Source organism: Lynx canadensis, chromosome C1 (genome assembly GCF_007474595.2).
Source record: "Lynx canadensis isolate LIC74 chromosome C1, mLynCan4.pri.v2, whole genome shotgun sequence".
Classification (NCBI taxonomy): Eukaryota; Metazoa; Chordata; class Mammalia; order Carnivora; family Felidae; genus Lynx; species Lynx canadensis.
This window is the reverse complement of record NC_044310.1, coordinates 50,552,793-50,568,332: the sequence shown is the minus strand read 5'-3', so window position 1 is coordinate 50,568,332 and position 15,540 is coordinate 50,552,793. Positions and strand designations below refer to the sequence as shown.

Below are 15,540 nucleotides of genomic sequence, written 5' to 3'. Positions count from 1 at the left end.
TTCGACTTTTAAAAAACATTTTTAGTGTTTATTTATTTTTGAGAGAGCGAGTGAGTGAGCAGGGGAGGGGCAGAGAGAGGGAGAGAGAATCCTAAGCAGGCTCCTTGCTCTCAGCACAGAGCCTGATGGGGGGCTCAAACCATGAACCATAAGATCACAACCCGAGCCAAAACAAAGAGTCTGATGCTCAACTGAGCCACCCAGGTGCCCCTAAACATCTTACTCTTGATCTCAGCTCAGGTCTTGATCTCAGGGCTGTGAGTTCAAGCCCCATGTTGGGCTCCATGCTGGGCATGAAGCCTACTTAAAAAAAAAAAAAAAAAAAAAAAAAATATATATATATATATATATATATATAGAGAGAGAGAGAGAGAGAGAGAGAGAGAGAGAGAGAGATGGGGTAGGGGAGAGAACATCTATTCTAACACCTGGCAACATACTTGCCATGAGATAGCTATTAATGGATCCCAGATTTTAATAGTACTGGAAAACTTTGTGAAAAGTTAGATTCCCCCCGGCCACGCCCCGCCCTTTAGGGAACAAAGAGGCTGAAGAAAAAGCCAAATCAGATGCACAAATTGCACTTTTTCATATATAATAAGACTCTATTTGCTCTTTAGGCAACCATACTTATTTATAATCTTTGGAAACAACTTACACATACATTCAGCAGTTTCATGTTTCCTGATTTTCTTCCCTCTCATGCTAGAACCCCAATTACTATACTTAGATTTCCCAAATGATGAGGACAAAACAATACATGTACTATGGCAGAACCACTTTCTTCAAAACATTCCCATCTTCGTGGCCTCTTGGCTTGTCAGTAAGTTCTGATGCAAAGAAGCATTTTTGGCAAGGCAATTACTTAGAGACGGAACCAGTTATGAGAATTTTGGTCAATTTACTGCAGTAAGGAATATAGAGCACAATTCTTGTATCAATAGACTTCTAATGGCATGACCTAAGAGGATTATGTGTGAGACACAACAACAGTATATTATTTCAAAATGTATATTTAACGGCCATTCCATCAAAATCAAGCAGAATCACATTTCAAAAGTATTCCACGAAGTCTTATGTGTGGGTGTGTGTATGCACACACGTACTTTTTATTTTAAGGTGCATTTTCAAGTTTTATTTGGGCTTCATTTCTTCTTGGCTGCCTCAGGGGTTCTTACAGGTACAATTAGCATAGAACTTCTGAGGCCTATAGCTTCCTGTGCACTGAAAGACAAGATCCTCATAACACTGCACATCTTGGATACATTAGAAATTCCACAAGCCATATGTAACTTCAGAAAACTCAATGCCAGTCATGAAAGACATTTTCAACATAAGATTTAGGCACTCTATACTTTGGAATAGCCACAAAATATTCCAACAAGAGTTAATGCACTTTGTGATTACATCTACTCAAAGATAAGTCTCAATTAAAATCTGTAATTATTAAATAACATTTTAAATTAGAGCCCATTACATGTTGACAATTACTGTGGACCATTCGCAGCATAGTGTTTTAGTTCAAAGATGCTACAATACTTCAATTACTGATCCTGGTACCCCTCTTTTATGGTACATTTTTTACAGAAGAACCTAAACTATTCACTGATAAGCAGCTCCCCCATTTTCCTGTGAATACCTACATAAGAATGCCCCTATTCAACTTTAAAGGTATTTTTGTATTTTCTGCTGTAGTTGCTTTGTTAGCGTGTCAAACTTCGGCAGATGGGGGGCTTCCTGACGATCAGGAAACATTAGCCAAGTACCCATCACTGATTCTCAGGCCGAGTTCATTTCCACCGTCACTTTGCGGCTAAGCATGTTGCTCTATCCCTATGTTCCTACAGATTGTACTGCTAGCTTGACCGGTATGGAGCCAAGGGGAAGGATACTCAAATTTGTCACTCTACTTTGCACAAGTCCAAGGCCACCCAGGCCACATCTGAGTTACGATCTCTACAGTGTGGTTGTCAGGCTTCCACCTCGTCTTCTGAAGACTGAAGGGTGGGAATGATGCCTGCCTACTGAGATGCCATTAACTCCAGATGAACTTCCTGGACTTGAAGGTAATTTAGCATGGTTAGAATTCAGAACATGGATGCTAATTTTTCCTGCTGAGAATAAGGTGCTTTTTCTCAGTGGTATACATTTATTTAGCTAAGAAAACAATTAGAAAGCCTTCCAGAGTTTTCACATTACAGTGTGCATATTGATTCATCATAATCACCAATGACTAGTTTATAAAGATCCGCCAGGGAAACGAATTTGAGACTTAACTTGACTATAAGTCGTGCAGAAAAGAGCACAGTAATTTCCCATAGGAGAACTGGGTATTTTATCATGGGGATCAATGGTAAGTTAATTATACTACTAATGTTTTCTGCCATACTTGAAGAGACAATTAGCATACGTAAATCATGAGTGAGATGACAAGTTGCTTAATGTTTGTTTCTGTTCATCAGATGCCAAGCAAGCTTGCTGTTAAGCCTCTGAGTGAGGAGGAATGGGCAGAGAAGGGCACAAGGAATGAGGGGTTGTTAACTTCGGTTTCAGCAAATATAATCAGAACCAGCTACTACTAGTAGATAAACATGGATGTTAGATGCATATCAGAGAAGACTCATTCGAGTTTTGGAAATTAACCCCACCAAGAGGTGACGGTTGATTTGGGAAATTCACACGAAATCTAGCTTCCTCTCCTGAGCAGAGAGGGTGAGATGGGAAATGAAAGCGGATTCTAGTGGAGGCTGCTTTTCATCCTCTCTCAGGGCTTCATCTTCCTATGGATATTCTACAATACCTATCTTGAGATTAGGACCCGAGGCTCATGACAGCACAGTTAAGGTTACAGTCCCTTTCTGGTGTTTTAGAATGGCCACAGCTTGCTCATGAGTGACACCTTCCAGGGTCTCGCCATTAACGGCTAAAATCTGATCGCCTCGCTTCAACCGGCCGTCATCTGCAGCTGCTCCCTACAAATAAGAAACATTCCAGTTTAATCCAGGACCACGCAGTTAACAAATAATATTAATATTAGGGTGTGTTTATCAAAAGAGTAACTTTAAAAACTACCAGTTAAAGTTATTTCTAGGTAATGTTTTTAAACTAAGAAAATTAAGAATGTAGGATGTGTTATTTGAATAATGGTTGAATAGTAACCATAATTATGCACTGTTTAAATAACATACTAGTAGAAATGTACTGACATTCACATTTCTTTTAATACGAGTAGTACCTTATTTCAATATTCCATACTGAATGGAATTTGAATGTCATATTCATGAATACCTAATATACTGACAAAGGCAGAACTGAATCTGGTGTTAAGTCTTATTGCCAGCACCATCATGATATAGGGTTCCCGTTGTATTATTAAGGTATCTTCCCTGCAGTGATTGGTCAAAAATGAGTGTAGCCTTGGGGCGTCTGCTGGCTCAGTCAGAAGAGCATGAGACTCTTGATCTCGGGTTTGTGAGTTTGAGCCCTGTGCTGGGTGTAGAGATTACTCAAATAAATAAAAAAAAGATGTAGCCTCTAGATGGGGTGAATTGTATAGTATGTGAATTCTATCTCAATAAAGCTGTTCTATATATAAATACACAAAGTGTAGCATCTCTGAAATTTTGCAATATCATCTTCAAAAGCTTCAGCTTATCTTTGATCATTTAGGGTTCTAAATGACTACTTTCATTATACATTCAGTCATGCATGGCTCCTCAAAATTGCACAAAGCAAGTGAAACTTGGGCTTTTTTAAATTCTAAAGCCAAGTACCTAAAAATACCATGATATTACTAGAAATACTTTGGATGGGTAAGGAAAGAAAAAACCTAGGAAAAGATGTGTAGGAGGCTTTCTCCTTCTGTTGGGGTAACTGTGAAAATCCCTGAAAACATTAGTGCTGGAAGAATCCTCTAAATGATGTTGAAGTGCTGGGGAAAATAATTAAGGCCCACAGGCAGCCCTGTCCTGACTCACTCAGAAGCCAAACTAAGAGGCACTAACTAATGCTTCAGAGACTGGTGTCTACCTGCAGCATGGAGGTCCTGAGGTGATGGGTGAATTATCTAGACTGTCAAAACCGTGGAAAGGGTGGAATTCTGGTAAAGGTATAATAAAGAATATTCAAAACCATGTCTGTACTGGGGGGAAATACCAAAATTAATTAAATTGTAACTTCATTCAAATCTTTTTTTTTTTCTTTTACGAAAGTGTGTTAACTGCAACACAGACAAGATTAAACAACTTGTGGATAAAATCAGAATTACTTAGCAAACTTGATTTTATTAAATGTTACAGGCTAAGATTTGAGGGCTTTAGGAAACCTCAGATATCTGTGTAATTTTTTTTTTAAAGCATGTTAAGTTTTTCAAGTTTTCATTTTCAGTAATGCAAAACAGGATGACATTTCAACTTTCTGCGATTTGTACATTCTTTAACAAAAATTTTTTAATGTTTATTCATTTTTGAGAGAGAGCAAGCAAGTGTACTTGCACAAGTGGGGGAGGGGCAGAGAGAGAGGAAGACAGCATTTGAAGCAGGCTCCAGGCTCTGAGCTGTCAGCACAGAGCCTGATTTGGGGCTTGAACCCATGAACCATGAGATCATGACCTAAGCCAAAGTCGAGTCGGACCCTCAACTGACTGAGCTACCCAGGAAACTCCCAAATTTATTTCTTAGTTGAGCAAGAGAAGTATTAAAAGAAGCTTAGGGACATTAACAAGGTCACATAAAAACTCACGCCCTGTGGGCATCCGAGATTCAGAAACTTGAGAAGACAAACATTTTTAAGAATATATGTTCATTGTTGAAAAACAGGGAAAACATACAGCTATCGTTTCTATAGCTTCCAGATTCCTATGGGGGAAATGTTTAGCTTAGCATCAAAATTCATTTTTATGATGGACTTCAACATTTAAAAAAAAGAAAAAACTTGGGGCGCCTGGGTGGTTCAGTTGGTAAGCATCCGACTTCAGCTCGGGTCATGATCTCGTGGTTTGTGAGTTCGCGCCCCGCATCGGGCTCTGTGCTGACAGCTTGGACGGAGCCTGGAGCCTGCTTCGGATTCTGTGTCTCCCTCTCTCTCTGCTCCTCCCCCACTCACACTCTCTCTCTCAAAAATGACTAAACATTAAAAAAAAAAAATTAAAAAAAAAAAGAAAAAATTGGGGCGCTGGGGTGGCTCAGTCGGTTAAGTGTCTGACTCTTGATTGGCTCAGATCATGATCTCATGGTTCGTGGGATTGAGATCCGTGTCGGACTCTGAGCTGGCAGTGTGGCCTGCTTGGGATTCTCTCTCTCTGCCCCTCCCCTGCTGGTTCTCTCTCTCAAAATAAATTTTAAAAAAAAGAGAGAAAAACTGTTTTGCCAGATTTTGGTTTACTGATTGTCTAAAGAAAACTTTTAAATTTGGATATACTGGTTTCACTCTAACAAATGAAAAAAGAAAAAGCCATCAAATGAGATTGAATTATAATAAACTCTATGGAATTAATAATTGTTTGCACTAGAATATTCTTTTATTGAGACTGAACTAAGTAGGCCATTAGCTAAGGCTTTAGAACTTTTTCTTTTTTTAATTGGGCTTCTCAGATTTAGCTGTGCCTTACTTTACAAACAAGGGTCTATTCCTTAAAAATAAAACATACCAGGGATGTTCAATATTTCCTACTATGTTACTACTTGCATAGCTGCTTTCTAAATGGCATCTTCCGTGAGGGTCTTTGAAAAGAGATTCTGTGGGAGCTGCAGCACATTCATTATCCCCCACTGCTTTGTCCCACTGTGATTTGATGGTAGTTTCTTTTCAAAAACCCACCAGCAATGCACGGCCATTTCATCCTCCACTGTGTGTTCTGGTGACCCGACAAAAGGTGCCTGGCCCTGGCTCACTACCTAGGAGTTGTCTAGATGGGCGTGGCTGGTGTGGTCTTCTAACTCTGGACTGCAGGTCAAAAGACCTGAGAAGCTAACCAGTCCTCTGATCTACCTACAGTTACAAAGTGAACAGGGAATTACAAACATTCTGGAAGGGCTTTACAGAGAGGCAAAGGCGGGGAAGTAGATTGTGTTTTACACTATTCTTATCTATATAGTGGCTCTTTTAAAAGCAGAGTATAGGGGCGCCTGGGTGGCTCTGTTAGGTGTCCAACTCTTGGTTTTGGCTCAGGTTGTGATCTCACGGTTTTGTGAGTTCGAGCCCTGCATTGGGTTCTGTGCTGGCGGTGCGGAGCCTGCTTGGGATTCTCTCTCTCTGTCCCTCCCCCATGCTCTCTTGCAAAAATAAATAAACTTAAAAAAATAAAAGCAAAGTATAATAATGCACCCAAAGAATAATTATCACAATTACTTACGGTGTTGCCTTAGGAAAAGGAGGGTCTCTCAGTGGCTTACCACCTTGGGAATTATTAGACTGGGGCAGCACCACTATCTAGAATGTTTCTGATCTGCTTTCCCTCTTCCCTTTTGCCCATCACCAGGTCAACAGATGTGTGTGTTTGGGAATAACATGTCTCCTTAATAGGCACCCTAGCAAATTGGAAACAGGTGGGTAAATCTGCAGCTACCTAATGTGTTCCAAAAGGAAATGCCAAATGACTTAAGGATTATGTCAGGTCATGGTTAGGCTCAATTAACAGGTGCTAAGAGCCGCACAGGTAAAAGTAAACTTGTTATTTAGTGTAGAGTATAGCTTTCTAGAAAGAGAATCTACCTTATTTATTCTCTTAAAGACCTTTATTTCTTTAGGAAAGAGCAGTAGGAGGCCATCGGATCAATTAATAAAAAAAGACTGTCATAAAACCAATGAAGAGTAAAATTGTGCTATTAATACTAAGTCCTTTTCCGAGATCTTCAGAATTGACAATAAAATTGAATTCCAACTTTAAAAGTCACAATAAAGTTAAAAGTAACTTATCTAAGAGCCATCTAGAGGCAGCAGTTGGAATGGACACCATGACCTATGTATCAAGTAGGATGTATTGGAATATTTAATTCCTGAAAAACACTATTATCCAGCTGGAGTCTAATTTAGTGGGCTGATCGTGCAAGTACTCAGCAGAGGGCTGGAAGAGAGAGACAGCAACTTAAGGTAAAGGGTCCTGAGATTTCTGGTGATGTACGGCCATTAATGCTGCACTGACCCGAGGCTTGTGCAGAGCTTTCTGCCACGGCCCTGTGCGGTCATCTTTTCTTGAAGGAGAAAGCCAAACTTTTGTTTTAGCCTGGAATAACACTTCCAAGGCCAGCTTCCAAAGAGCCCTGCACTGCTCCTTATGTTGTGTTGTTGAAAGAAGACAGTCTGTAAAATCGACTTTTGTAGATTTTTTTTTTTCACTAGTCTGCTGTGGGAATGTCCTACACAAGGTGAAAATGCAATGAGCATACAAGCACACACCCAGGTATAGCTAAAAGTAAGCAAAGCAAAGCACTTAAAAAAAATCTCACCTAGGTTAAAAAAAAGTACAGTAAAAAGGAAAAAAATACCTTTGCAAATATAGTCTTGACATAAATTGGCAGGTCTCCATGGGGACTTCCATAACCCCCTACAATACTAAACCCCAATCCTTCAGAGCCTTTCTCCAAAGTAATAATCTTAGGTGGAGGTGTTCTGAAAACACAATGCACGCTGTTTAATTCAAGAATAGATATTGAGAGGGAATTTCATTTTAATGGAAGAACACAGATTTGAGAGAGACTTTCATACTGCGAAACTATGAAGGCCAGTTTATCAAATCAAACTCTCAGAGAGTAATCAGAAACTGATTTTTACATTTCCTGTGTCATGCAGGACTAATGGCCGATGTCTTAATGACTTGATGTCTTAAGGGGTGTTCTCTTTCATAAAAGTCACTGTTTTTTAGTGAAAAAGAAAGTCAGGATGCCAAGGTTGTTAAAGCAGCCGTCTGTATGCTTGGCTTTTAACTTTTACGCTTACTGTGCTTACTGTTTAAAGCTGAATGAAATGGTCTCCATATCCTTGAAGAATGTGCATGGGGACAGAGAGGTGGGGTATCACCTTTGCTTAGTGGCAGACCACCAGTCTACAGGTGGGCTTCTCTCCAGAACAGGTGATGGCAGCCCAATGGCTCAGTCAACTGCCGCTCCTTTTCTGCCTGAATAGCCTCACCACACCTCACCTACCACTTCCACCTAGGGAACCGGGGTGGGAACTCCTTCTTCAAAGCCCATCTCCAGTGTGATGCTTTCCTGACTCCCTTGGGAGAATTAGCCAATCCTCCTCTGTGCTCCCTTTGCACTTGGTCCAGATTTCTAGTATAGCACTTGTCATAAGATGGCGTGATCGCTTAGCCATCTTTCTCTTCCACCAGACCATGAACTCCTCACGTCTCTGTCATCTGAGTATTCCCAGCAGTATGCACTGTGCATGTCACCACTCAGGATCATGACCATGTACGTGAGAAGTGGAGTCCAGGAGAGAAGAAAGAAGCCAAGGAGAAGCAAAATGGGTAAGGGCAATCTGTTTCAAATGGGTAATTTAGATTTTCAAAGTTTCGTCCAGTGTGGAAGTCTTCTCTCTTAGAAACAACATGGCTAAAAATTAAATTATCTACATGGGCTCAAGTAGTTTAAGCTTATCTAATGCCAATTTCTTCTTCCCAAATGCCCTTGTCCAAAGGGTAGAAACCTGAAGGAACTCCGGTACCCCAGACCCTGCCATCTTATTTGTAGGAGGTTCATTTTTGTATCGTGGCAGCCTCACCTGTTTTGTGGCAGCATGTGTGTGTGGGACACAGAGCCACGTGATACAAACTCAGCCACTCGTGTATTTAGAGAATTTTGCAAAACTGGGATATAAGCAACCTTTGAATATGCTATTCTGTCTAACTAGAGTATTCTTCCCTCTCTCCCGCCTCAATTTTGCCTGGCTTTTCTTAGGGTTGATTTTCAGCTGGTTCACACCGATAGGGGTGTTTATTGATGTATTTACTGGTTGTTTCCAGCAGGCAACCCCTAGTAATTGCTGAATGTCCATGCCGTATAAAGTGCTAAGTGTTTTGAATGCCACTCCTGCTTATTCCAATTCTTTCAAAACTAAGCTGAAGCATTCGTGCGTCCAAGTGTACCCCCTAATTGAGTTGTGCCACCCTGTCATGGTTTCACAGGACCCTGTGCTTACTTATCTCTCCCATGGAACTCAGCTCCCCTATGCTTATCAACTCTTACAAACATGGATTCAGGGGCCTGGTTTTCCAATTCTCTGGCAGTTCCTTGAGGACTGGGGCAATGCCTTCACTTATGTTTCAAAGTTTGAATCTCCCAAACCCCATCCAGGACAGTGTCTGACCTTAGGCAGGTGCTCAATAAATATCTGCTGAATGGATGATAAATTATCGCCTAGGGCCAAATGGTAATGACGTCATGGGTAAGGCTCTACATTTCATGACTTTGGGGCCTTGTAAGTATTCTTAGTAATGGCCCACTGGCCAGATGTGAATTTGATTCATGTTACCTCTTGCAAACACAGCTGCCCATTTCTAAGCATATTGAAATGGGAATCTAGATGTCCAAAGTATTGTTTTAGAGCTGGGCCCTGGGAGCCACCAAATCATTAGAGACCTTCATAATTGTGCTTCTTCACTATTAGAGACCTGTTTTCAGGGGGAGAGGGAGGAATGCAGTTCCACTCATCAGATGGAGTTTGCCTCCATTTATCTCACATTTTCTTTTCTTTTTTTTTTTTTTTTTTTAAATTTTTTTAACGTTTATTTATTTTTGGGACAGAGAGAGACAGAGCATGAATGGGGGAGGGGCAGAGAGAGAGGGAGACACAGAATCGGAAGCAGGCTCCAGGCTCTGAGCCATCAGCCCAGAGCCCGACGCGGGGCTCGAACTCCCGGACCGCGAGATCGTGACCTGAGCTGAAGTCGGACGCCCAACCGACTGAGCCACCCAGGCGCCCCTATCTCACATTTTCAATTAGTTTTAATTTACTTTCATATAGAAGACTAATAAAAAAATCTCCAAATGTTAACAGTGGTTGGATTATAAGTAATTTATAAATTCTTTTATGCTAGGGGCCCCTGGGTGGCTCAGTCGGCTAAGTGTCCAAGTTTGGCTCAGGTCATGATCTTGCAGTTTGTGGGTTCGAGCCCCACATTGGGCTCTGTGCTGACAGCTCAGAGCCTGGAGCCTGCTTCAGATGCTGTGTCTCCCTCTCTGCTGCTCCCCTGCTCGTGCTCTGCCTCTCTTTCTCTCAAAAATAAACATTAAAAAAAAGAAAAAAGTTCTTTTATGCTAGTGGTTCCCAACTTGCCAGGAGCTGTGAAATTATACCAAAGGAACCAAGATTATAAGGGCATCTCTGTACTTCCATAGGGACATCAAATGATGCTAAAAATGTACTAACTTCTCTTCCTATAAGGGCCCTGATTTTTTTTTGGAAAGGGCCATTATAACTTAAAAATGTGCTAATTTTGTGTATTTGTCACATTTTAATAGCATGCATTTATTACTTTCATAAGAAAAAAGTAAAATGAGTTAAGATTAATATCCTTTCCTTAAGAAAAACAATCTCAAAGATGTCACGTAAGCTGTGAACTACCAAGAAAAAGTTGGAAATGGTGGTGATCATCAGATCTTTCTAATGAACCATTCAGATCAGTCAACAAGCATTTACTGAGCACATACCGGTGACCAGGCACTGGCAGTACCGAGAGCATTAACTTCAGGCGACATGTCTCCAAGTATGGATCCTTGGCCTATGGGTAGCAAAAGTGCCCTGGGGAACCCACTGTAGCCCACCTAGTCAGAATCTCTGAGAATGGGGTCAGAGAAATTAGCATTTTTAAATATGCTCCTTAGATATTTAATACGCACATTCTAATTTGAGAAACACTGCTTTAACGAACAATTTTAACCGCGATGACTGGTTTTAATGAAGAATGCCAGGAGTTGTAACAGTAAGATTTAACCTCAGAACAAGATTTTAGCTTAGAAAACATAGTTCTTTGCATAATAAAGCAGGGTGCACCCAGGTTGTAAATATGGGATTTCTTAGGGAAGAAGGCACCATGTCAAAGTGACCAGATGTAGTGTGTGTGCAGGCCCCGTGACAGCAGTCTGTTAAGAAGTCCTATGTGAAGCAAAGCCTGGTGAGATATAAGGAAACCTTGGTGTGTTTCTGGAGATTCTCTAGGAGTTAGAAAAGGTAATATGTACTTCCCCCCTCCTCTTCCTTAGAGAGCACTCTAGATTCTGGAAAAGGTCTCACTGAGCCTTGCCCACACATGTAATAGGCACTCTGCATCTAGAATACTCACTCAGTGTCTTCTGGATGGTGTTCAGCCGTGGGAGAACCAAGATGGTAGCTCGCAGACATGTTTTCAAGCTGAGTTGCTATGGCACTTATATTGGTATCTGCTACAACCTGGGGGAAAAACCAGAACAAGAAAATCCACTGTAAATCAGGAGAGAATTGGAGAAACCATACCATATTCAATGGTTGGTTCTCATCCTCATGTTATTCAGACTACCTGCAGCATTTGACACAAATGGATTATTCTCTCAAATGATTTTCTTCATTTGGCTTCCATAACACCATACTTTACTGGTTTCCTTTCTACCTGCCGGCCGTTCCTTCATATATCCTAAGCCTCTATTAGAGTGCCACAGGGCTCAGTCCTTAAATTTCTTATCTCTCCCATCTAAACATCCCCTTAGTTATCGCCTCTTATCTCATCTCATCCCACTTGATAACTTAAATACCATCTACGTAATGATAATTCCTGCATCTGCAGCACCACCTCTTACCTCTAGATTTATATGTCCAATCACCAATTAGTGGGATGTCCAACACCGACCTTTATTCCCATAACCCTCCTCATCTCAGGTAATGGCCACTTCATTCTGTCAGTTTCGGCAAATGCCTTGGTATCATCCTTGACTACTCTTTCCCTCACAACCTGCGTTCAGTCCTCATAAAGTGCTGTTGGTCTTCCTACAGAATCATCTCTTGCCTGGAGTTTTACAAAAGCCCCCTTGCTTGTGTCCTTGCTTCCGCCCCTCCCCCACTCAGTCCGTAGCAGCTAGAATGGTCCTGTTAAAACACAGCAGATTATTTCACTCTGCTTAAAACTTAAAGCAGAGGAAACCCAACTCCCTAGGATCACAAGCTCAAGTCCTTACTATGATCTACAAGGTCATCTGCAGGTGACCTACCCAGCTATGTCTCTGCCTTCAGCTCTTAACATTTTCCTCTGCATTCACTGGGTTCCAGCCACACTGGCCTCCGTGCTGTTCCTCTAACGTGCCAGAGGCATCTCCACCTCAGTGCTTGGCAAGTGGAACATTCTGCGTTCAGCGTCTGCATGGCTAGCTCCTTCACTTCCCTCAGGACCTTGGAGACTGTAACTAAAATTTCTATGCCAACACCCAGCCCAACATTTCATACCCTCCTTTGCTTTCTGATTCTTTTGTTTTGAAGAACAAAACAGAGGTCACATGCAAAGACAATAATACTCTCTAATAAACTATATATTTTTTAACCTTATTTATTTATTCCCTGTCACGTCATATGAGAGTATGAGAGCAGGAAGCCTGTCCGTTTCATTCACTACTGTATCCTCACTATGTTCAACAGTACCTGGCATATAGATGTTCAATTAATATTTGGTGACTGAAAGAAAATCTGACTCCCTATTATTTTTTTAGATGGTTCCAGACAAAAGTATAGTACATGACATGTAAACACTTTATGTATCTGTAATCTTGCAAATAGTATTCAAGAGAAATATGGTATAGCTCCAACAGCTCATACTAGGACTGAGGTTCAATGAGTTCAGTTTCTGTCATTTAAATGGTGCTGTGCCTGAGTTTCAGCTTGCTCATCTGTTGAATGGGAATCAGAAAAGCCTGCCTTGTATGCTAAGCCTGGAGGTGTCTTCCACCTCTACGAGTTATCAGAGCTTCTTTCTCAAGAGCTCCTGGGCTACCCCTGCTTCTGATCAGTGGTTCTTCTTCTAGGGTATAATACTCAGTGCACAAGAATAGAGTGCAATGCAAAGAACTGGATTTGACTGCAGTTTCAGAATAAGCCAACAGAGGGCATGGCTGCCTAAATTGCTAAACTTAGCTGTATCTGTTAATGGAGTTTTTAGAACAAGGAAAGCAACAGGCCAGTCCTGGCAGAGTGAGAACACATTTTGGTGAAGTATCCTATTCTGGGAAAACATGGCTGTGTGCAAGTTATGGAATCTTCTGGAAATATCATCCTATACAGAATGTCTGAATGAACTGGGCAAATATTTAGGATAAGAGAAAGAGGAAGAAACAGATTCTCCTTGACCACAAGAGCCCCTCTACTTTCCAATAGCCTTTTTTTTTTTTACTCTCCCCACAACAAGTGTATTGGAGAAATTGTCTTTGCATGTGACCTCTGTAATTCTAACCTACACCATCTTCATGAACTACTCCATTCCAGCAGCTATCCCTAAACTTCCATTCAAGTAGCCACCGGACCTAAACTTCTGTGACTTCTGCCACTTTCTGGCTTTCCCCATGCTGCTGGGGCCCACTTTTCTACCTCTTGGCTATTCTATTGGCCCCTGTGGCTCAGTCCTGTACCCCCCTTCCCACATGCACACTCAGGGTCTAGGTGACAATGTATATATTCTCGTAGCTTTAAATGGCAACAAGGTGCTGACAGTTCCCAGCCTAGTCGGCTATATCCACTTGCCAATTCACCATCTGCATTTTAACAACTCAAAGGCTTATTATGATTAACACAAATTCAAACTCTTGATCCAATAACCATTTTTCAATGAATTTGAAAAATTCTTAGTAAATGGCACCTCTGGCTACCTAATTAGAAATGCACTAGGTGGAATATTGAAAATACTTGATTTCTGGCTGGTGACGACTGTCCAACTAGAAAAGATGCCAGGATGCTAACCACACAGGTACTGTCTTTGAATATCAACCTGATACATCCGTGTCTCACCTGCCATATGCAATCCACCACCCAGTCCTCTGGATCCTACCTCTAAAGTACTTCTCAAATCTGTTTTCTTTTCACCTCTGTGGTGACCATCCTAATCAATTCATCATCACCAACTGCCTTTTAACCAGCATCCCCAGTCATCCTCTTTCAATCTCTTCTATACAACAGCCAGTTATCTTTTTTAACATAAAATGGATAATGGCACTCCCCTGCTTAAAACCTTCCAGTGGTCTCTCTTTGTACTCAGAATAAAATCCAGACTTCCTAATTATAAACACAAAGGTCCTCCCCTAGGAGGTCCTGCTCCTCTAATCCCATTATCTCCTTCCACTCCTTTATTAGCTCCAGTTCTCTCTGTCCAGAATCCCCACCCCTCCCCCTACCCTACCAAGAAAAGCCAGTTGGCCTGGTGTTCACTTAAAAGTCACTTTCCGTATACAAGCCTTCTTTACCACCAGTGTTTTAATTTCTCCTGCTTTCCTCTCCATAAGAATTTTTTCTTACAAATTGCAATGAGACATATTTGTGTGACTGTTAACAGGTCTTTCTCCCTCAATCACAGGATTCATGAGGATAAGGACTGCTTCTCAGTATTAACATGCCTGGCACATAACAGTTGTTTAATGAGTATTTGTGGAGTGAATGAACCCAAAACCTTCCTAAGGAATAGGGATTATGGGACTCAATCTTCTGAATTTCCACGGAACAGAGTGAGACTGATGGAGGTTACAAGCAGATTGGTTTTGGGTCCTGTTAAAGAGGAAAAAAAAATCTAATAAGGTAGTTACAGAATGGAATGGCACAGCTTGTTAGGATATGAGCATCTTGGCAAAGCAAGCATTCAAATAGAGGTTCAAAATCTATCAATTCGGGACACAGTAAAGGAGATTCCTATACTTGGTGGGAATTTGGACTTGTACTCTCAGTTGACCGTGAAACAATCCACCCATTATGGGGCTAAGGAAGTCAGTAAAATACTATTTTTTCTTCTTTTAAGTAGGCTTTATGCCCAACTTAAAGACTTTAAGTCACAACCTTGAACTCGTGAGTCTGAGATCAAGAGTCAGATGTTCCACTAAGGGAGCTGGTCAGGTACCACAAATACTGTTTTTTCTAAGGTACCTTCAAAAGCCAAGCTTTGATGGCAACCTGATCCTTTATTTGCTCATTTGTCTAATATATAACAGCACCACAACTAATGAATATAAACTGAGCACTTACTTTATGCTAAACACTCTCCTGAGTCCCTACGGACTCAGGTAGGTACCACTATTGTTTCCGTATGTTGGGCAGAGGAACCTGGAGCAGAGAGGTTAAGTAACTTTCTCAAGGTCAGTTAAGGAGTGAAAGCTGGATTCACTTCCATTTCATTTTATTCTAGAATCTTGGGCAGTGTGAGGGTATAAACATGGTCTTGGACCCTCACACCAGGCAATCTGACTCACAGTGCATATGATTAAGTAAACTCTAGATATGGTGTCAAGGAGGAAGAGGGGCAGAGAGATAGTTGAACAAGCAGTTGCAAATAGAGCAGATCATCTGGATGTGTGCTTGGCAACAGGTGGAAAAATGTCCTCACCC

At 41.2% G+C, this 15,540-nt stretch overlaps 1 protein-coding gene across 2 annotated transcripts in view; it reads right to left on the bottom strand.

The window, feature by feature from the left end:
- Positions 1–995: 995 nt before the first annotated feature.
- The window catches only part of PATJ (PATJ crumbs cell polarity complex component), a 363,529-nt gene continuing 348,984 nt past the window's right edge, over positions 996–15,540 (bottom strand). Inside the window, exons 43-45 of one of the 2 annotated variants that reach the window (XM_030323890.1) lie at positions 11,282–11,388; positions 7,485–7,608; positions 996–2,972 (exon numbers count right to left, since the gene is read on the bottom strand). In XM_030323890.1, coding sequence (XP_030179750.1) covers positions 2,826–2,972; positions 7,485–7,608; positions 11,282–11,388 — 378 coding nt within the window. In that variant the 3' untranslated portion in view covers positions 996–2,825. The remainder of the gene's footprint in view (positions 2,973–7,484; positions 7,609–11,281; positions 11,389–15,540) is intronic. The other variant, XM_030323891.2, reaches the window with a different exon arrangement.